Raw genomic sequence first — 23,971 nt, forward strand, 5'->3', positions numbered from 1 at the left:
TGAGGCTGACTGAAATATTTTTAGCTTGTTTGATTTTGAAATTTTTGGGTGATTTATATATTTTATCCAGGTTGTGTTAATGGCTAATTTAGAAACAGAGAGTCTGTTTACTAGATGTTTCTTAAATGACAGGTTAAAAGTAATGTCCACGCCAAGATATTTATAACTGTTAACAATTTCAATATCGTTGTTGCCAAAATGCCATTTTAAATGTTTAGAAATTCTTGTTGCTCGACGAAATATCATTATTTTTGATTTATTTAAATTAACCGTCAGGTTCCACCTTAAACAGTAATTGTATAATGCATCAATCATACTTTGTAAAACGTCTGGGGAATCTGCAAAAATGACTATGTCATCAGCATACAGCAGTATTTTCACTTTTGTACCAGCAACATCTACTCCCCCAGGGAGAACATCTACAATATCATTAAGATACAAGGAAAATAGAACTGGGCTTAATATACAACCCTGTTTTACACCTATATTCACCGAGAAGGGCTTGGAAAGACTTAAACCGTCCCAAATGCAGCATTCCGTGTTCTCATATGCTTTCTGCAAAATTCTAACTAGTTTCGAAGAGAAGCCTAAACAAGTGAGCTTGTAAAATAGGTTATTTCTTGGAACGGTGTCGAATGCACAGGAGAAGTCAACGAAGAAAGAGTAAGTGTTTTTGTTGTTGTTTAGATTTAGTTCAATAATGCTAACCAGATTAAAAATATTATCCACGGTTGAGTAATCTTTTCTGAATCCAGCTTGATACTCATTTAGTATTTTGTTATTTTCCATCCAATCTGTTATCCTATTTAAGAGGACAGTATTGAAGATTTTGCAAAATGTATTTATTAAAGATAATCCACGATAATTACTTGGAATTGATGAGTCTCCTTTTTTGAATAGTGGCATTAATATTGATTTGCGAAAACACGACGGAATATTTTCATGTAGAAATATTATGTTAAAAATGGACAAAATTTCATGCATGAAAGATGCGGGAGCATACTTGTAAAATTCATACGTAATACCATCTTCACCTGGAGCTTTGTTACATTTTAAATTTTTAATGACTGAGACCAATTCGCAAAATTCCATAGGTGAGTCTAAAATTGGATCAATAATGTAAGGCATACACCAACTTATAGAGTTATCGCAAGAGCTTTGCAACATAGAAGCAAAATGTGGTAGGAAATCATCCGAATTTAAATTTCCATTAGTGCACTGTTTCCTTGAACGAAGTAATTTTGATAGCTTCCACCAATCACTACTGCTTTTAACTGTATTTAGTTTGACCAAATTATTATTATACATATCAAGTTTTTTGATGTTGCATAGTTTAACATATTTAGCTCGAGATACAAAGTATCTCGTTTTGTTTATGGCTGTGTGGTTTTTTCTATATAACTAAGTCTTTTCAACATATATTTTCGAAAGCGTTCACATTGCCAATCAAACCATTTCTGTTTGGGCTCAAAACGACATTTGTTCGTTTTTGTCGTAGCAGCTTGTTTAATTTTAGAAGTAGCATTTGCAACCAACTTATCAATAGAAACATTTGTCTGTAAATCCACATTTATGGCTAGATCCGTAAGCTTGTTGACATACTCGGAAGCCTTGTGGTCACTCCAGTGCATTCCAGGCAATGTGGTATTTTCTTTTGTACCATTCCTGGACGATAAACATTTTATTTTTATACACAAAGTCATGTGATCTGAAAAAGGTTTGGTACGAATAGAAAAGTCTTCTATGTATTGCAAAAAATTGTGTGAACATATGCAATAATCAATTACCGAATTACCCCTTGCTCCAAAAAAAGTATACACGCCTTCAGCATCCCCTTTCATTCTTCCATTAACAATAACACCTCCAATATCTTCGACCAAGTCCATGAGTTTTTTTCCTTGCGTATTGAGTATTTTGTCTTTTGAACATCTAAACTCTCGAATATGTGGTAAACCTTGAAGAAAATTTTCGTCTAAGCATTGTGCTTCCTCAATTCTGGCATTTAAGTCACCAATTATGCAAAAATTGGCGCTTTTTATTTCTTGTAAAAATTCATAAAATTTCGCAAAGTCAGAATACCAATTTGTACAGTTTAAATATCTTGGAATAATGTAATCTGTATATTTATAAATTTAAAAGAGTATAATTTTTGCAATGTTTTTTTGAACCCATATAAACAGCCACCACTTGCTCGTCCTGCGCCATGTAATTTACTTGCGGGTATCCAATGAACTGTATAATTTTTAAAATATGATGCAAAACTATGTTGTTTGTCTGCTACTATATGAGTTTCAAAAATAAAAAACACATCGTATTTATTTAAAAATGTTAAAAAGTTTCCAAAATTTATTGACTGAGCTAAATTTGATACATTATAAGCGATTAAATTAAATGAATTGTATTGCTATTGTGAAATTATCGTTTCTTTTTGTGTAGCTCTGCTGGCAGGAACCTCGTATACACAAACTTGCAATTCATAATTGCATTCCATTAACAAATTTCTTAAGTAATCAGCATTGTTCACAGAGTTTGCAATTATTTTACCATTGGACCACGTATATTTAATATTATTTATATAAATGCATAATTCACCAAGTCTGACTCTAAGATTTTTATTATGCTTTAATATAGTTTTGCTTAATTTTCTCAGATTATAACGCACATTTTGTTCCAATTCTGTATAATCCTTGTGTATAAATATCGATTGGCCAGTTAGCTTCTTTTTTGTTGAGATAACATTAAATGCTTGCATACTGTTTTCTAACATGAAGCAAAATGATTTACCACCAGATATAATTCGTGTTGCAATAATATTAATATTAACGTCCAGCACCTCAGAGCATAACTTCGAAAATTCGTTTTTAGCAGCAATTATGTTACCTGCACTAAGTCCATTTACGAAAACGTTCGCCGAACGTGATTTTCGGTCAATATATTCCAAACGAGTTGTTAGTTTGTTAACTTAATTTTTTAATTTTTTGTTTTCTTCCTTTAACTCTTCAATATCAGATTTTAACTCCACTAAGTCTGATTTTCTAGTGACATCCTTTAATTTATCATCTAGAAGTGAACAAAGCTTCTCCCACGAAAAAACATCTTGCGAATAAGATTTGCCTGAATTCTCCATGCCTCCACTGTTTAAAAATTTTTTGGAATTATTTTGCTCTGTGTGCTCTGGTGATGTAAATTTCAGTGACCGTTTAGTACTCATTAGTACCAAAGCATACTTTTAGGCTTACTTAAAAGAGCAGCTAAATGTAGTTGGCAATACTTGATGTAAATAGCACAGCTGAGAAAACAACTACCCAAAGAACGATCCAATCAGCCACCAAACACCATCCACCCACATAAATGTAATTGCAAACGCTTACCAATCACTTTATATTATGTATGAGATGTTAATTTCCAATATCAACACGATGAAAATCAATAGAAAAAAAAACTGCCGGCAGCAGAGTTTGAATTATAATTATATATACACATCTAAGTAAACAAAAATGTGTTTCTAAATTATTTTTTTAAATTCAGCAGTTATAAGCGCCACACTAAACTTTTTGTTTTATATTTAAATCAGTTTTTCTTTCATAAGAGACAGGCGTGTTTATAGCTCGCTCCGTACTTTTATTGAAGTTAAAAGTGTTAAAGTTATTTAAAATTAAAAATATATACAATATTTGGCGATTTGGACGCTTAAAGAAAAATAATAAAAAAAACCAATTGTGCACCTAAAACAGTGTAAAAAAAACAAACAAATAGTGCAAAAAAAATTGTTAAATTATCAAAAATAGATGTAAGTTAATAAGAAAGTGTGTTTGTGTTCCTTTTCTTTTGATTTGAGTGATAGAGCATATGAGTTCTCATGATAAGACTGCTAGGCTCAGCATAAACGGCAGAAATGCACACATATTTCTCAGTGGGGAGAGTGATCAAAAAAATATAACTGATCGCAATTACAACAAACATTATTTAACCGCCAAACCTATTGAGAGAGCTCGCCCTTGTTCCCCCGCTCTTCAATTATATGATGCAAATAATATGCAATCAATATCACCGAAAAGTGATTGTATAGAATATAGCACAAAAGAGAATACAAAAAATATAAGAATATAAAGAACAATACGCCTGTGTTAAACACAACAACAACATCAGAGTTAAACATGTATAAACAAGCTTTAAATCAGGGAAGCGCAAAAAGAGAAATTGTAGTTTGTGTGCATGTATGGGTTAAAAATAAAAAAATTGCAACAACATCAAGCAACAGAATGAAATATTTTTATTTTTACGCTCTATTGTTTGCAACAACAGCTCTTGCTGTGTGTTTTGTTTACTTTCGGGTTGTGTACGTGTAAATTCACGAAAATGTTCGTAATCTCAACAATATGAACGTCTACCAATGCTATAAATAAACCACAGAAAACAAATTCTAGTGAGAGCGCAAGTGTAATTAACACTAATAAAACCGTAAGTAGTAATAATGGTGCATCGAAGGGTGCCATTCCAAAGGATGTAAGAAATATAACCACAACAAAACCAGCAGTATTACCAGGTATGCTTAGATATATAAGTATTAATAAAATAATTTTAAGTCCACAAAAAAAAGCAGAAACTAACTACAAGTCCCTTGAATAATAATCGTTATGCGCTTTTGAGTGAAGATGACAGTATTAAGTCTGTTAAAAATGGTAATTCTAATCATAAACCATTAAAGCCACCACCAATTTTCCTTCGGGAACCTAGTTCCAATAATTTGGTAAAAATATTAATTGATCTTGTGGAAAAAATAATTTCCACATCGTCCCAATAAGAAAAGGTGGTGAACATGAAACGAAAATAGTCATATACACTGAGGAGGATTACAGAAAAATCTCTCAATACTTAAACGACGGCAAGAAGAATTTCTACAGATATCAGCTGAAAAGTAGTAAGGGCCTTATAGTGGTCATAAAGGGTATAGAGTCCAGTGTAGAACCTAACGAAATCAGGGAGGCCCTGGAAGAATTGGGCTATAAAACGAAAGTAGCAATAAATATATTTAACAGAGATAAAACTCCTCAACCAATGTTTAGAGTAGAGTTAGACCCAGATGATAAAAAACTAAAAGGGAATGAAACTCACCAAATATACTCTCTTCGCTATTTACTTATTTACCGACCTGTCCAGTATGGTAACTGTCAAGAGTTTGGACATACGATAAATTATTGTACCCTACGCACTGTATGTGTTGCATGCGGAGACTTGCATTCTTCATCACAATGTGATATTATCGAAAAGGGTCTCAAAAAGAAATGTGGAAACTGTGGTGGCGACCATACGTCGAATTATCGGGGATGCCCAGTTTACAAAGAATTATTAAAAAAAATGAGAGAGAGGCGTCAACCAAAGAGAGATGACTTTTGTTCCATCTGCGGGTAACATAGATTTTATTACACCAGTAAATTCAGTAGCCTGTAATAATGAAAATAATAACTCTACGACAATGAATGCAAATTTCACACAATTAAACACGGCTAAATCTGAAACCAACTCTTACGCTGGTGTTTTGAAGTCAGAAAATAAGCAGTCTAATATACCCCAAAATACGGGAGGGTTAGAAAACCTGTTACAAGCGCATACACAAAATATTACCTCTCTTAATCAAAACATGACTAACATAATGTCAACCATGCAAAACACAATACAAGAGCTTTTGAGAGCGCAGAACCAAATGCTTCAAATCCTCCTATCAAAAAAATTAGTTTCTTGAAAGTTTGTTTTTGGAATGCAAATGGTTTGAACCAACATAAATCTGAGGTTTATAATTTTATAATAAATAAAGACGTCGATGTGATGTTAATTTCTGAGAAACACCTTACAAATAGATACAACTTTAATATTCCAGGATTTTCATTCCGTAACACAAATCATCCCGACGGAAAAAATCATCCCGATCTTGATTAAAAGATGAATTTTCAAAAGAATATATGAAAGCAATGTTTATTTGAAAATCTTACAGTGAGTTCAATATATTGCCCCCCACGATTTTCAATGACTAAGGACAAATTTGAAGAATTCTTTGAAACTCTAGGAGATAGTTTCCTGGCATATGGTGATTACAATGCGAAACATACATACTGGGGCTCACGGCTAATTAACCCTAGAGGAAGACAGCTCTACAAAGCCCTACTGGCCTACTGATCCTAGGAAGATTCCTGACCTTAGAGACTTTGCCATATCCAGAAATGTAGATCGAAATTCAATATCTACGGAAATATCTTTTGATTTATCTTCCGACCATTCACCGGTAATAGTCACCTATTATGGGTGAAATATACCAAAATCTCCTGAAAATATTCCGTTTTACAAAACTTAAATACAGGAAGTTCATCAGTAGCCATATCCACACAAATCCAAACATACAGTGTGAGGGAGAGATAGACGAATGCGCCAATGACTTCACGTCATTAATTTCTTCGCCTCTGGATCATTCAAGGATCGAGATCTCTAGAATTCCAATTCAGATATTGAACGATTGCTTCTCGAAAAGAGAAAGCTTAGAAGAGAGTGGCAACAAAATAGATCACCTGCTGCAAAGCAGAGGCTGTCCATCGCTACTAGAAGACTGAAGAGAGCCCTTTGTTTAGAAGAGGATCGCAGAAACGAAGATACATTGAGAGTTTGACGAATACTAAACATACGAACTTTTCTCTTTGAAAAGCCACACGTAACATCAAACCACCGGTAGAGGGAAAAACTCCGTTGAGAAAAGCTGACGGTAATTGGGCAAGAAATGCTAGGGACAAAGCATTAATTTTTGCCGAGCACCTACGTAATGTATTTAAGCCAAATCCACCCAACAATGATTTTGTACTGGAAAATCCTTCTGTTCATTAAACAGCGGATGATCATATCAGATTAAGTCCCGAGGACGTTCGAAAAGTTATCAAAAATAACACGAATACAAAGAAATCTCCAGGATATGACAAAATTACGCCATCCATGATTAAAAACCTACTGAATATAGCTACAATCGTGCTATCTGTATTGTTTTCAGCGATCATTAGACTAGGCGTTTTCCTAAAAAATTGGAAAATTGCTCAGATCATAATGATACCTAAACCAGGAAAAGATTTAACAATGCGGTCTTCATACAGACCTATAAGTCTACTACCATGCACATCAAAGTTATTTGAGAAAATATTGGAATGTAAAATTATGCCATACTTAAATAACCAAAATATTATCCCAGTTCATCAATTTGGTTTTCGTGAACAACATGGAACAATTGAACAAGTTAATCGATTGACTGGAGAGATCAGAAAATCTTTTGAAAATAAAAAATACTGCTGTGCTATCTTTTTGGACATCGCCCAGGCATTCGACAAGGTGTGGCACAAGGGGTTAATTCACAAAATTAAGTGTCTACTGCCACCATGTACGCATCGATTGCTGGAGTCATACATATCAGACCGAGTTTTTAGAGTGAAATATTGCGATTATGTAACAGGAAATTATGAAATTAAAGCTGGTGTTCCACAGGGAAGTGTTCTCGGACCAACACTTTATTTGATATATACTTCTGACTTGCCTGTGTGTGATAGAGTTACCATATCAACATTCGCTGATTATACGGCAATACTTAGCTCACATGCAGATCCGCAGGTAGCTTCTACGAAATTGGCCAATTATCTGAGACTTGTGGAGATAGGGTTGAATAACTGGAGAATACGAGTAAATGAACTCAAAAGTAAACACATCACATTTACTCTCAGAAGGGGTGACTGTCCAGCTATCACACTAAATAACATAAACATTCCACAGGCAGATACTGTTACATACCTTGGTATTCACTTGGATAGACGACATACTTGGCGTTGTCATATAGAAGCCAAGAGACTTCACATGAAGTTAAGAGCCTCTAGCCTTCACTGGTTACTCAATCACCAATCTAAATTAAGCCTTGACTATAAAGACATGCTGTATAAATGTGTTTTAAAACCAATCTGGACATATGGAATCCAATTGTGGGGAACGGCCAGTAATTCCAGTATTGAACTTATACAGAGTTCCCAATCTAAAATTCTTAGGACAATGACAGGTGCACCTTGGTACATACGAAATGAGAACATCCATAGAGACCTACAAGTACCGTTAGTTAAAGATGAATTCAAGAATGTCCGTGAGAAATACATCGTGAAATTACGGAACTACCCGAACCCGCTTGCAAGACATATCATACATACCCAAACAAGATCAAGGCTTCATAGAGCCGATCTACTACCTCGCTAAGATGTTGCCCATATGTACATAAACGCTCCTGTCAGAGAGCATTTAGTTTTAATTTTAGTTATAAGATTTTATTACTTATAGATTCGATAAATAAATAAACGTTAAAAAAAAAATATTTAAATGATGACAATCAATAAAACACAATTGTTATATTTTGGCATTTTAAATATGTATAGCCTTTCAATGTTTTGGTTTTATTATAATTTCTTTCTTTCGTTGACGTTTGTCTTGCATTACACATGTTAAATTTCCACTCAAAGTACTCGTTCGCTATAGAAAAACAGCATATTAATTACTGGAAATATTCCAGTAAGAACAGAATCTATGTTGTCGGTGTTCGCATTCAAATACAGAAACACTTTTTTCTCGCAAATCGAGAAACGATGGAAGTTTTTGTTTCACACTTCATGTGAGAAATTATCCGATTCGAGAAATACATAAACGAGCTACTGGTTATAAATAATAGTTACTTTGTTTAAATTTCATACCTTTCGATAAAATCTAGCTCCAGTAACTTTGTGGAATCCCTTTTTGTAAACTGCTTGGTAATCGTCAGGATGTGAAAACTTGAAAAGAATTCCACTTGCTGTTTTCGTTAAACTAAAGCAGCCTTTAAAACTCATCTTTTCACATATTAATGCAGCTCGTTCCATTGACAATTCATACGACGGTGTTAAGAGGAATGCACCTAAAAGTATATTGGAGTAAATGTTTTTTTTTATTGGCGTATGAAATTTTAAAATTTATTTAATTCTTAAATCTGCCTTTACTTCATAATCTTATAACTCAAAATATTTGCTCAGCAGTACACGTACTACAATGTACTGTTATCTGTATAACCCCTAAAAAGTACACTAACGAATTTTGTTCCCCTTTTGTACTATTTTCTCTGTTTAGCATCTTGAGCAATTTTTTTTCAGTGCAGAAAGGATCACATAGTTTCTTTCAGGTTTTAATCATAACTAGAACGTACCATTTCATGAATTTGCAGATATCATTAAATCATTTTCTATCAAAAACATTGACATGGATTTACTATTTGATGAATTCCTTAATTTAAAAACTTTTTCTGAAAATGTTCAAAAGAAAAAACTGAAAGGAGTTTTTAAATAGTGGGTCATTTCGAAATTTTGAAAAAATTGTATGTTTATTTTTTTATACCACATTCAAATTCGGCAACTGAGAGAATATTCAGTTTAATCTTTAACTTTTGGATAGTAAGCTTTTAATTGAAAATTTAGAGAGTGAATTGACTATTAAAACTAATTTTGAATTTACATGTGTTGAGTTTTTAATTGTTTTAAAAACTGTAAATGGCAAAAATGGAATCGTTAACCACATTAAAAAGAATTTTGTAAAATTTTTGAATTATTAAAAATATTTAAATATAATTATTTAAGTCCAACAGCATTTTTGGAACAGAATAGCGACCCTATAATTCTGAACTTTTCATTACCAATATATTTTTACTGATTACTGGAAAAAATCAGTATTCAGTAAATTTTACTGATTACTGAAAGTAAATGTCAGTATTCAGTAAATTTTACTGATTAGTGAAAATAATTTCAGTAATCAGTAAATTTTATTGATTACTGATAAGAATGTAGTATCCTAAGGATTTTACCAGATACTAAAAAATCAAGAATTATAAAACTGTAAAACTTTTCGTACGCAATGAACCTAAATAAAACGAAATTCCAATATGCATAAAAAGGAACAGATGAACGGTCGTAATGTATATACCTTTGTTACCCAACAAAACTCAATTTACCTTTCCCAAACCGATGAAAGTGAAATTGATAATATTCTAAAATCTCTAAACATTAAAAAAGGCGCAGGTTTAGACCTAAAGACTTAAAAAATAGTGCTAGTGTAATCACACCAGTAATAACTAAATTAATAAATACAGTAATTTTGACTTACCTGCACAATCAACTTTGCACGATATTTTGTGCAGGTAAGTTAAAAATGCAGTTAACCTCAATGCACTTACCTGCTCATTGATGCTGGTAAGTGCATTTACAGTTTACTGCCCAAAAAAGCAGCTAACGGCAAATAATTTACATGAAGCTTTGTGATTTTTCCGTCTAAAAATAACATCAGATTGATATTTTAGCTACTTTTAAAATTATTAAGAAGTTTACAACATATTTTTTCATTCAAAATCGTATTTTTCTTATTTGTTTTGATTTAATTTTTTATTAGGCAGCTAAATTAAATTTTTTTCATGAAAACCAGTTATAGCTTCCAAAAGTATTATGCACTTATCTTAAATGTGCAGGTATGAACAATGCACTTAAATTAACGAATTTATATGGAGTTTGGTAAATAAATATACAAAACACAAGTTTTGTGCACTTATGTATATGCAAAATGCTCTTAAGTAAAAGGCTGGTAAGTCAAAACTACTGTAGTAGCCTAAATAGCTCAATTGTGCCAAATGTTTTGAAAACATCTATAGTAAGGCCAATATTCAAAAGTGGAAGTAAAGTCAATTATAACAACTACCGGCCTATATCTATTCTATCTGCTGTTGAAAAAGTATTAGAAGAAGTTGTTGTGCGAAGACTAAAAGTAGGGTCAGACTACGCAAATTATTTGACACAAGATGTTTCATGTGTTTGATCAAAACTACATCAAATAATTCATGGGTGGATTTTGTGTTCACACTGTACACATTTATTTGCCATATTTGTTTAATCAAAGTACACCGAAATACTATCAAACACACAAAGGGGAAAATATATTTGACTTGTGGTCACATTTATGGTAATATTTGTTCTAAATAATTATTAAATAAAGCTGCAAAACAACTTTAATTTCTTTCATCAATAAAAAAGACATTTCTAGAAAGTAAAATATTACCAGATTTTGCTTTACATTTGAAAGAATTATGAAATTTCAGTACTTTTATTTAAGCGTCAAATATTTTATGTTTCTAGTTTGAACACAAAATATTTTTGCACTGCAAACAAGAAAACAGCTGAATTTGGTCAAACAAATTTATTTGCCAATATGAAAACATTCTTGTAATGTGACCAATGTGTGACCACTAAACAGCAAATATTTTCCTGCATTTTGGGTATTTTTTTATTTGATCTTGCAATTCATTTGCAAGATCAAACAGCGTCAAATAACAGCTGTTGCATCATGTGTTATCGCAAAAGTAGTGTTGCTATATCTTAAATTAAAAATCGCTAAATAATGAAAACAAGCTTGAACAATTTAATAATATAATTATTAAATGTTTATTTATTAAATTATATTACTATCACAATTCATATTTGAAATTGAATGGAAATGTAATTATGTTTTATCCCAGTAAGCACCAAACACCCAAAAATTCAAGCACTTGAACATTTTGTTGGAATTTGACTTGAATGCAGATGTAATTAAGTTTTAAACTTGAAAAATATTTGAAAAATTAAATATCATTCAAACAAAAAACATATGGCTTGAATAAATGTTTCCTTTTTACTGGAGAATGCTACTGAAATAAAGTGTAATACAACTTTTATTCAATTTCTTGACTATAATTCAAGGCTTGAATTACACTTGCTATCAACTTGAATTCCAGTAAAAATGCTTATTGTTTTTTTAATAAATATTATTAATCGAACACGACTTTTTCCAAACTTTTTTCATTCAGAATAAGAACATGTTTACAAATATTATAAAATTTTACGGAAATGTTTACCTTTTTTACATAAATTTTTAATTAATTCCAATTCAAAAAATTGTGGTCAGATTCAGTCAATGAAATATTTGACGATAAACGTCAAATATTAGCTGTGTGTGACCGTACCTTAACGCAATATCTTGTAAAATATAAAAAAATAAACAAAATTCAATTTGGTTTTTTGGATTTATAATAAAAATTTTTATATGATACCAAAATCAGAAAAGTAAAATATGCTATTAGAGATATTCTTCTTCTGCAGTAGAAAAAAATGTAAACAGATCATACTGTTTAAGAATTATTTTTTAATTACAATCAATTCATACCATTTATGTATGTATAAAAAATTTGCTTTGATTTTAAATTCAATCTGTATAAAATTTCAGTTAATATTCCATATGTACATATGAGCAGTTTTAAATTTTGAAAATAGACAAACTCCATGTATAAATAAAAAATAATCAAACATCAGACTATGTTAAACGTATAAAAATATAAATCGCATAAAATTGCAAAAATCGCAACATAGACTTCATGTCTTCAATTAGTTTTTCTCCCAGTATGTCATCCTAGGCTGAATGACTTTTATGTGAAGAAGAAGACTTCATTTATTGATGCAATTATTTAGTGAAAATAATTTAAATAACAAATATTAAAGAAATATTGAATATGTATTTATGTTTAAAAAAAAAATTGTGAATTTGTGTCTTTAATTTAGTACGAAAAATATTTAAATAATCTCCTCTTATTTTTCCGCCATGCTGAGCAAATAATTTTCTGTTTTTTTCTATTTGATCAAACAATTATTTTATGAAAGTGTTTGATATAGTGTGACCACACGGCAAATATATTTACTGATTCTTTTTCGCAGCAGTTTGGTCAAACAAAAAGTGAAAAATTAAATTCAATATATGATAACAAAATTCAATAAATCTATAATAAAATGATGACTTTACAATTCGAAATAAGTGCTTTAACCTTAAAAATATTTGCAAGATCAAATTATATATTTTTTAGGTATTTATGTAGCTAGTGGTCACACTTTGTTCACATTAAGAAAATATTTTGTTTGCCGACAAATAATTTTGTTTGACTAAAATCATCTGTTTTGTTGTTAGCTCTAAATTTTATTTGTGGTCAGATTCAGGCAATGAAATATTTGACGATAAACGTCAAATATTAGCTGTGTGTGACCGTACCTTAACGCAATATCTTGTAAAATATAAAAAAATAAACAAACTTCAATTTGGTTTTCAAAAAAGAAAAAGATTAAACAAATTACTGGCCAATTTTTCCAATCATATTTAAACAGTTAAACAGCTGAATTATCATTGCCTAGTTTTATTTATTGATTTCAGTAAGGCATTTGACAATTTATCGCACAAAAAGCTCATTCACATTTTAAATAGAAATGGAATCGAATGCAGGTCTTATAGTTAGAATAAAAATCGGAAATAGCCTGTGATAAAACACCATCCCAATATGGAGTGCCACAAGGTTCAAAATTAGGCCCGATTTTATATATACTATATGCTAACCATATGCTGAAATCTCTTGAGGGAAGTACAAATTATGCTTACGCTGACGATATAGCAATTATAGTCGCAGACAAAAATGAACAAACGGCAACAAACGTAATGCAACATCAATTAGACATTGCTACAAAATGGTGTCATGACAATGGTCTGATAACACAGGTCAACAAAAAAAGGCTTCACTAACCACTATATAGATTTGATGCATCATGATTACCTAAGTACAAAAATGGTAAAATTGTTCAACTATATGTATAGATTTTTTTTCTAAAATTGTAAATTTTTTTAGATGTTTCTCCACATAATTTATGATAACTCAAAAAGAGTTATGCTGGGTTTCCGCATACACCGTAATCGACGCCGATAACGAAAACTGAAAAACGTTGGTGTTCGTCTCCGTCTCGTTTCTGAATTGTTTTCGTTTCAGTTGGGTGGGTGCGTTGCGGCATAAAACAAAAACGAAATTATTTTTAATTTTGGATGTCGCACATTAAATATAATTTCATCATTTTTGACAAAATCTATTATTTTTTACTGTTCCAATAAAGAAAATTGATTTTTTTTATCCATTTTGATTTTCTTTAAATTTGAAATAAAAAAATAATTAAAATAATTTCGTTCCTACAGCACCGAAAGCAAATTACTTGAAGTTCTAAGTATTGAAGTAAACTTAGAAAAGTTCAAATTTACATAACCTTTAATCTGTTTATATATTGCGTTTTAATCGGCTCTGTAGTTTGCGAGTTATACTAACAAATTGAAGCAAAAACAAGTAACAAAGTATGGTCGGTCAAGCCCGACCATATAATACCCTACACCAAGTAAATGAGTAAAAATATTTTTCTTTTAAAATATCAATAATTTATATTCGTGAGTGATTTTCGGAAGTGGGCCTTATATGGGAACTATGACCAAGTGATATAATCACGTTAAAGTGATTTTCGGTAGCGGGTCTATAAGGGAGCTATGACTAATTATGGACCGATCGTAACAAAATTTGGTGACATGAATTTTGTATATATAAAACATATTTGGATCGAAATTTGTGTAGATACATATATAAATTAAACATTTATGACCGATAAAGTCCAATTTCGAGAGGACATTTATATGGGGGCTAGGTGAAATAATGGACCGATTTCAGCCAGTTTCAATACGCTTCGTCCTTGGGCCGAAAAAATTATATGTACCAAATTTTATCGAAATATTTTCAAAATTGCGACCTGTACTCTGCGCACAAGGTTTACATGGACAGCCAGCCATCCAGACGGACGGACGGACATCGTTTAATCGACTCAGAAAGTGATTCTAAGTCGATCGGTATATTTTAAGGTGGGTGTTAGACCAATATTTGAAAATTTATTTGCTATTTTATATTTCTTTTGTTATTGTAACAAAAATTTAACAAAAAGAAAACACATGTAAAATGTACACTCAAAGTACACGCTTGTACGAACACACAATTTTCTGAAAATAAGCGAATTCACTTAATTGCGAATAAATTCGAAAATAATCCATCGATTTTTATGATCGATATTTCTGCCGTTTTCGATTTTTCATGATTTTTTTAAAACAAAAAAATTGGATATTTTTACATAAAAAATATATTTTTTTGCTTCAAATTGTTATTATAACTCCGAATAAATTGGGTCTTTTTACATAAAAAATATATTTTTTGCTTCAATTTTGCTGATTAAAACGCAATAAATTTTACCATTTTTGTACTACTGGAACCACAATAGCCTCCGATTTTGTTGCCCTATGCAATTAATGCTACAAAAACTAAATTAATGCACATAAAACCGCGACACCTTGTAAATTCTCCTATCATTAATGTTTCATGATACAGAATGTCTACACAAGAATATAAAACCCCTACTTACCCCCAATTACCTTACGTAAGATAGAGTTCAATACCCACCGGCGACCAAAAGTACACTCATAAAAAAATTTAGTAATCCGTACTTAAATCAAACCGGAGCGGTGTCAATAGTAGGGTACGTACGGATTTTCTTAAACCGAGTACAAAATACTTGATTTAAGTACGGATTCATCAATCCCAAAATTCTTAATTTTAGCTCTCCCTAAGTACGGCCGAGATTAAATTAATCTTAAAATGAGCTTGTTTCAAGAATTCTAAACTTGATTTAAGCACGAATTCGTACTTGATGTAAGCCAAACTAAGATTGATTTAAAAAAAACACATTATTTTTTATTTTTAATAAATTTTATTTTGTTTTGTTTTAAAAATTTAATATTTAATAATACTTGCAATATGAGATAAAAAAAAGAAATATACAATTTCACTATAATATTACCTTACTTAAAATTCGTTTGCCACGGAAGTCATCTTCTTCAATTAGCCAGTTGACAACTTTGGATTGGACAGAAATTGTGTCGTCATCGATGCCAAACTATAGAATACGATTTGTTAAATTATATTTGCAAAAATCAAAAATTACCTAAATTGTTTCCACTTAAAAGCTTCTTCCTAAATACGATTCGAAGACCAAGAGGAGGTATTGCTTCCTTATGTTTTCACCTTTCATATATTGCAAGCTGTTGTATGTTACCTGAGAAGCTAAAAATGTACTAACAAATGATATAATATGAAAATTGTTTATAAATTCATTTATAATATTAACTATACAGTATTAAAGATTTACCCCCATATTCATAAACAATTTTCAAAGGTTTATAAAACAATATTTCCATACAAAATTCGTTTTATAAACCTTTGATAAATTTTTAATATCGTACAGTTATTTTTATATTTTTTCTAAGTGACTGTACTTGTATTTTTGCAATAAGAAACATATGTTTCATTTGTGGTACAAAAATACCATCAGTTCATGGACAAAAAGCAGTTATTTATACTAATACACACATATATGGGTGTTTGTGTGCCTATAATATAGACACACAAACATCAAGCACGAGAATTCTTAAACTACCCAGCAGTTAAGCAAGTAGTCAATGTATCCCTTAAAGACAGTAATTGTCACAAATGTCTTATCACTTGGCTGACTCCATTTTATATATTTTGGTCATTTGACACGTGTGTGCACTTTGTAGTGCAGAGAGAAGACAATTGGTTACTTTATGCATCCCAAGTAATCTAGCGTGAAGACAATTGTCACTTAAGTGTCTCTAAGTAGTCGAGAGTGTAGTCACTTTAAACGTTTTGTGAGTAATTCGTACAAACTGTTTTTTTACAAATTGTGTTAATATAATTCTCATACAGTTTATTTTTATTTTTGCTTAAGTATACTGATATCGCATGTAACATAGCATGAAGTCAATAGTCACATTACTTCAAACTTTTTTTTTGTACTGCAGTTTATTTTACCCACCAGAAGCGTTGACAACCTTCGATCAGCTATCCGATAGTCACATTGTAATCAAAAGGGTCAACTGACCCCCTGCTTAGGACATGCACGTGTTAAAATAACTAGTCAAGTAGCTGATCAAGTAACCAGTTACAAAGCTAGCAAGGTAACTGACGCTATGTAACCAGTTTGTGAATCCAATGCGTTGCCTACTTTCGACCAGCTATTAGACAGTCCCATTGTAATCAAAAAGAGACAATTGACCCCCTGCCTAGGACATGCCCATGTTAAAATGACTAGTCACGTGGCTATTGAAGTAACTAGCTCCCCCCCTAAATGATGGGTAAAATCACTAGTTCGGTACTGTCTCTTAGAACTGCTGGGTAATAACAACATGCTTGTATTATTTGTTTCCAAGTGCACATTTTGTTGTTTGCGTCTTAAAAGCCTGTTTCTAAACGATCCCAGCAGTTTTAGGAGACAGTACCAAACTAGTGATTTTACCCATCATTTATGGTGGGAGCTAGTTACTTCAATAGCCACATGACTAGTCATTTTAACACGGGCATGTCCTAGGCAGGGGGTCAATTGTCTCTTTTTGATTACAATGGGACTGTCTAATAGCTGGTCCAAAGTAGGCAACGCATTGGATTCACAAATTGGTTACATAGCGTCAGTTACCTTGCTAGCTTTGTAACTGGTTACTTGATGAGCTACTTGACTAGTTATTTTAACACGAGCATGTCCTAAGCAGGGGGTCAATTGACCCTTTTGATTACAATGTGACTATCGGATAGCTGATCGAAGGTAGTCAACGCTTCTGCTGGGTAAAATAAACTGATGTACAAAAAAAAGTTTGAAGTGACTTCACCATAGGTTACTAAGAGACACTAAAGTGACTATTGACTTCATGCTATGTTACATGGGATATCAGTATACTTAAGCAAAAATAAAAATAAACTGTATGAGAATTATATTTAACACAATTTGTAAAAAACCAGTTTGTACGAATTACTCACAAAACGTTTAAAGTGACTACACTCTCGATTACTTAGAGACACTTAAGTGACAATTGTCTTCACGCTAGATTACTTGGGATGCATAAAGTAACCAATTGTCTTCTCTCTGCACTACAAAGTGCACACACGTGTCAAATGACCAAAATATATAAAATGGAGTCAGCCAAGTGATAAGACATTTGTGACAATTACTGTCTTTAAGGGATACATTGACTACTTGCTTAACTGCATGTAACATAGCATGAAGTCAATAGTCACTTTAGTGTCTCTTAGTAACCTATGGTGAAGTCACTTCAAACTTTTTTTTGTACTGCAGTTTATTTTATGACAAAATTATTTATTATACATGACAAAAGAAAACATGTAAAAAGAAACTTATCCAAAGTTTTCGATTGACTTGCTGTATTATGTTTTATAAATAGAAAAACTGTATTATTTATAAATAAATCACAATAATAAACAAATTATTCGACAACTGAAGAGAAGCCAGTCTTATATTAATATAAGTTTTAATATCATGTAAATAAATAAATTATAGACTTACCTTTTAAATACCCATAAACACTGGGCTGATGAAACTCCTGGAGAAACTGGAGCAGGAGGGTGTCTTCTTTGTCCGGAACCACTTCTGCATCACTCATGTTTTTTTCACACAACACAAAAAAACACAAAAGACCGAAAACAATACAGAACAATACGGAACGCACAAAACAGACTGATGCAAATTGCTTATTTTTTTATGTAACTAACCGACAGCGCGAGTAGAAAATTACTTTGAGAACAGCTCAGAGAGTAAATTGTATACCTCTCTTTTTTTATTATGGATCAATATAAGATTTTTTTTATATCAAGTTATCTTACTCTTAATTTGAAGTTTAAGAATTAACTACTTGATTTAAGTTTTCACTTGTACTTAAAACAAGATTTTCTTACTTAATTCAAGAATTTCGTTCTTGTTTTGTGAAAATTTCCGCTTGATTTTTTTAATCAGTCCCGTTTATACTTGTTCTAAGTACAAATGAGTATGAATAGTACTTAAATTTTTAAGTAAAATTCTGGCTAAAGTTGAGTAAAATAAACTTAAATTTAGAAGTGCTTTCTCTTTTTTATTTTTTTACTTAATTTTCGAGATTAACAGCCACTTTTAAGGGTATTTTCCTATAAACACTTTAATTAATGGGCCACTGTAGCATTATTAATAATGTTGGATGTTCCTTTGTTATGGATTGTTTCAAAAATACGGTATGGCATTGATTCCACTAATTTTTTAAACAGATTGGAATCAATTTCCTCCCAGACTTGTTTAATTCTTAGTTTCAGTCATTATGCTTTCATTCTGGGTATTATTTGCATAAACTTTACGGGCCGTGTATCCCCACAAGTTCTCCATTCGGTTTAAGTCCGGACTACAAGCCGGCCAGTCCAACAGAGCAATGTTATGTTCATTAAACCAAGATTTAGATTGCTTAGAAACCTGGATTGCAGCATTATCTTGTTGGAATATGCAATCTTCATCATTTTTTCATCCATAAATGACAGAAGAGCATCTTCCAACAGTTCGTTATAAATCGCACTATTCATTTTTGTCGTAACAAAACATATTTTCGACTTGCCAACTGCAGAAAACGCTGCCCAAACCATAACACTGCCACCACCGAAATTACGTTTTGACATCCGAACATTGTCAGGTTCGTCTAAATTATTTTTTTTTTCGTCAGAGAAAATTACTTTTCTACACTCATCTGTCCATTTCATATTGTTACGTTTTAACCTTTTCAAAACGTTAGTTTATTTTTTTAAATAAACCGGATACTTTTGATTGCAAATAAAAGCCGTTTAGTAGTTTAAAAATTGTAACAACTCTTTATTTATTTAAAATGTACAACAACAGAATTAAATAGTCACTCAATGTTTTTTTTTATACACGTTTATAAATTCGCAGAAATACAGACACTTTATAATGTACACGAATTCACTTGAAAAATACAACACACTTTAAGGCATTCAGTTGATGTTTATTCGAAAAGCGTCTCTGATAAACTCACTAACTACTGCATCCTCTGCCACTATTTATAACACTGCATTACCATCTAGAAAGCTCTTTAACTGTATAGAGCTTTCTAATACATACGCCATCTGTGGTGTACTTTCAACAATGTTCCTTAACTGAATATTTGAATATACGGTCGCAGCAAACAGCGTTGCCATACTTTCAATCAATGGTCAACTGAAAGCTTTTATTCAATGTTAATAATGCCCACAGATATGTTACAGTTTGCTATTACAGCACTGCTATTTGAAAGCTTTATGCTACTTTTAAATCTGCCGTTAAAATCGTATAACACTAAAACGCCACCGAAGTAAAATAAGTAAATAAAGGTTGTTGGCTTGACTAATGCGCCATCTCACCACCACAGGCGCTGCAACCTGCACTAATATCAAACATAACGCGCAATTGCAGAGTTGTCAATTAAAAAGCTTTTCTCCTCCTTTCACCACCTTTTCTTCTACACTCTATCCCCTTTCCAAAGAAAGTAACACAATTATATATAGGCATATTAATTGCCTGAGTGTTATGTTACTTTTTTTTTAAAGAAAAAAATATATTTTCTTGCGATTTTTAGACGATTTTCTTTATGAAGCTTTTTTAACATTGGTTTACATTTCAGCTTTTTCCATTTTATGTTTTCATCGTTTCGAAAAATGTGTACTGGAAGATTCAATTTATTCTTTATTTATTATTCTTTGGTTGAAAAAAAACTAAAATTGATAATATTTTATTTTTGGTAACTTTTTTAAAAACAAATTTCACGTCTGCGTTTATACGAATCTTCCACTTAAAATAGCACCAAGAACATTTGATCGCATAATTAAAGCAAACAACAAGAATAAGAAAAAAAACTTGTTTACTTTCATAAAGTACCGTTAAGTTGTCTCTCATTAAAAAAGTTAAATTTTGCTTTCGGATGAGTATATCAAAGATATAACAAAAAAATACAGAAAAAAAAATTAAGTGCGTTTATAGGAATATGCACCAGTGTAGATGCAGTACCATTACTTACAAAGTACTTGCCTTCAATGACATTTGCGTGTTAAAATTAACATCAATTGAAGTTTGTTTTTGGAGAAATCAATCTGTAGATACTGCAATCTAATCATTAAGCAGTAAAATTTACTGATTACTGAGGGTCTAATTCAGAAACACGAAAGGAAAAGTATGCCCATGCATGACCTTGGGTCTCACATTTTTTTTAAAAAATCACCAAAAATCTATTTATTATCCGAAGGATCTCATATTTAAAATATAAATAGTCCTTGAGAAGATCTACAAAAAACATACATATATATGAGGAGCCGCAGAACAAAATGTACTTTTTCGTATCTTTTCAAAAATTGGTTTTTTGGTATTTTTATATTTGATATCTTCTAGAAACAATCAAGTTAGCAAAATTTTTGAAATTTTTTTACTAAGTAAATGTGTTCTAAAAAAACGTGTGCTTAACAAAACGTACAACACGTAAAAAAAAAAATTATTTAATTTCAAAGTGTAATTTGTTTATATATTAGATCAGGATTAAAAACATTCATTTAAAATGTTATCGTTTAAAAAAAACGCACTAAAAACATACTATTTAATTTTGTTTTTAACAAAACGTACTTTTTTCTTTATTTTTTAACAAAAGGTTATTTTTCCGATATTAAAATGATTATGTAAGAAACTTGTTACCATTTCCAGGTTCATGCAGTTTTTTAAGGGGCGAAATAAATAAAACTCATTTTCCCAAAAATTTTAAATGTGCGAAAAATGTACATAGGTTACCACTTTTAGGTAAAGAGTTATTTAGGTTTATTTATATATTTTTTTGATTTTTTTTTTGCTGATCGCCATGTCTAAAAAAAGATCGAGCAGAATTAAAAAAAATAAATAAACCATGTACATTAGAGTCGGTCAATTTGTATGGAGCAAATGAAACAAGCGGTTATCAAAATCGTAATCTACGATGAATTCTATGAACGTTTGCCGAAGAAACCATGGGTCTAAAATTAAAACCGAGCTTCCCATTTTTAACGCGACAATTTTCCTTTCGTATTTTATATTTTTGTTTAAATATACTAACATTTTATTAAGCCTTTTAAGAAACTTGGCTATGTTTCCTTTTGAAAAAGCCAAAACATAGGCATGTTTTTTAAAAGGCTCAATAAAATGTTAGCATATTTATACAAAAATATAAAATACGAAAGGAAAATTTTCGCGTTAAAAATGGGAAGCTCCATTTTGATTTTAGACCCATGGTTTCTTCGGCAAAACTTCTTAGAATTCATCGTAGATTACGATTTTGATAACCATGCTTTTTGTAGATCTTCTTAGGGACTATTTATATTGTTACGTTTTAACCTTTTCAAAACGCTGGTTTATTTCCTTTAAATAAACCGGATACTTTTGATTGCAAATAAAAGCCGTTTAGTAGTTTAAAAATTGTAACAACTCTTTATTTATTAAAAATGTACAACAATCACAGAATTAAATAGCCACTCAATGTTTTTTATACAGGTTTATAAATTCTCAGAATTACAGACACAATTTATAATGTACACGAATTTACTTGAAAAACACAACACACTTTAAGGCACTCAGATGATGTTTATTCGAAAAGCGTCTCTGATCAACTCACTAACGACTGCAACCTCTGCTACTATTTATAACACTGCCATCTGCACTCTAGATTTCTCTTTAACTGTCTAGAGGTTTCTAATACATACGCCATCTGTGGTGTACTTTCTACAATGTTCTTTAACTGAATATTCGAAATCGAATACAGCGTTGCCAACTTACGATCAAATCAACTGAAAGCTTTTATTTAATAATGCCCACAGATATGTTACAGTTTTACAGCACTGTTATTTGAAAGCATTATGCTACTTTTAAATCAGCCGTTAAAATCGTTATATTTGAATTCAAGTACAATTTCGTAACAATATATTAAATTTCAGCTCATTCGGATCAGTTTGACTTTTGATGTTTTTTAAAAAAATGTGATACCTGAGATGAAGTGTAATTTAGCTAATTAAGCGTAAACAGCTTTATTTACAACTTTGGTATCTTTGGTGAAATTTTCCAAATGTCCTTTTTGAAAAGTCTTTTTTTGATGTTCTCGAAAAAAGGGTCTAATTGACCCCTAAAGACAGTAGCTAGAGGGTTAAGATCTTCCACAAAAATTATCCCCATAAAATTCCACAATATAACTCTGACAATAAGAATTCTCTCAGACATTTACTTACAAAATTTTTTTCATTCAGTATATTGTTTTGAATACGTAGCACAGTGTCGTGTGTTCATATAACGAGCGGCCAAAAATAGAAGAGTTATCGTACAGTAATGAAATTTGGCACACATGTTTAAATTGGTAAACTATAATCACACCTAAAATTTGGACAGTTAAATATCAAGGATTCGTGTCCTTCCCATATATCCTTGAAAAAAATTACCATAACAGAGAAAAAAACAATTGTAACTTATTGAAATTTTTTATAGACACTAATCTAAATATATTTTTTAATGCTTCGTCAAAATTGTGCCTACCTCAAAAGTGTCCTTTTTCAAAAATGTAAAAAAGGAACAAAAAATTAATTTCCTTCACTTGTAATGAGTTAAATGTTTAACTACACACAACATATAATATAAATCACACATGCAATTTGGACATATAAATTACAAGTACTCGTGTCCTTCACATTATGTTCTGCAATTAAATAATGTGCTGAAAATATCCAAATTCTAGTTTAAAATAATTTTGTGTAATAATGCCCTTAATTTTATAACAAAATTGTGGCTACTCGAATATGTCCTTTTCATATCGCTCATTTGCTGCAAAAATGTTACAACTCAAAAAATGGGATTTTTTATTTAATAATGATTGTTCCACAATGTATACATTTATATGTGTGATGTTCTTACTTTTACTTTAACTATAAATAACTTTTGAAAGAGTTAACTGTAAAAATTTCACAAAAATATCTTGTATACTCAGCTTTCAAAAAATAATAAAATTAGCTTTTTGTATTGCGTGTGAAAAACTTTAATCTGATTTTCTGTAAAACTTCTGTTTTTGAGTTATGACGTTGTTCCAGAAAATGAGTGGACAT

General features: G+C 31.1%; 1 protein-coding gene across 1 annotated transcript in view; it reads right to left on the reverse strand.

Annotated features, from left to right (window-relative positions):
- The window catches only part of LOC135958833 (uncharacterized), a 201,593-nt gene that overhangs the window by 142,348 nt on the left and 35,274 nt on the right, over nt 1-23,971 (reverse strand). Inside the window, exon 2 of the mRNA XM_065509746.1 lies at nt 8,754-8,953. Coding sequence (XP_065365818.1) covers nt 8,754-8,953 — 200 coding nt within the window. The remainder of the gene's footprint in view (nt 1-8,753; nt 8,954-23,971) is intronic.

The sequence above is a fragment of the Calliphora vicina genome, chromosome 4 (genome assembly GCF_958450345.1).
Source record: "Calliphora vicina chromosome 4, idCalVici1.1, whole genome shotgun sequence".
In the NCBI taxonomy this organism is placed as follows: domain Eukaryota; kingdom Metazoa; phylum Arthropoda; class Insecta; order Diptera; family Calliphoridae; genus Calliphora; species Calliphora vicina.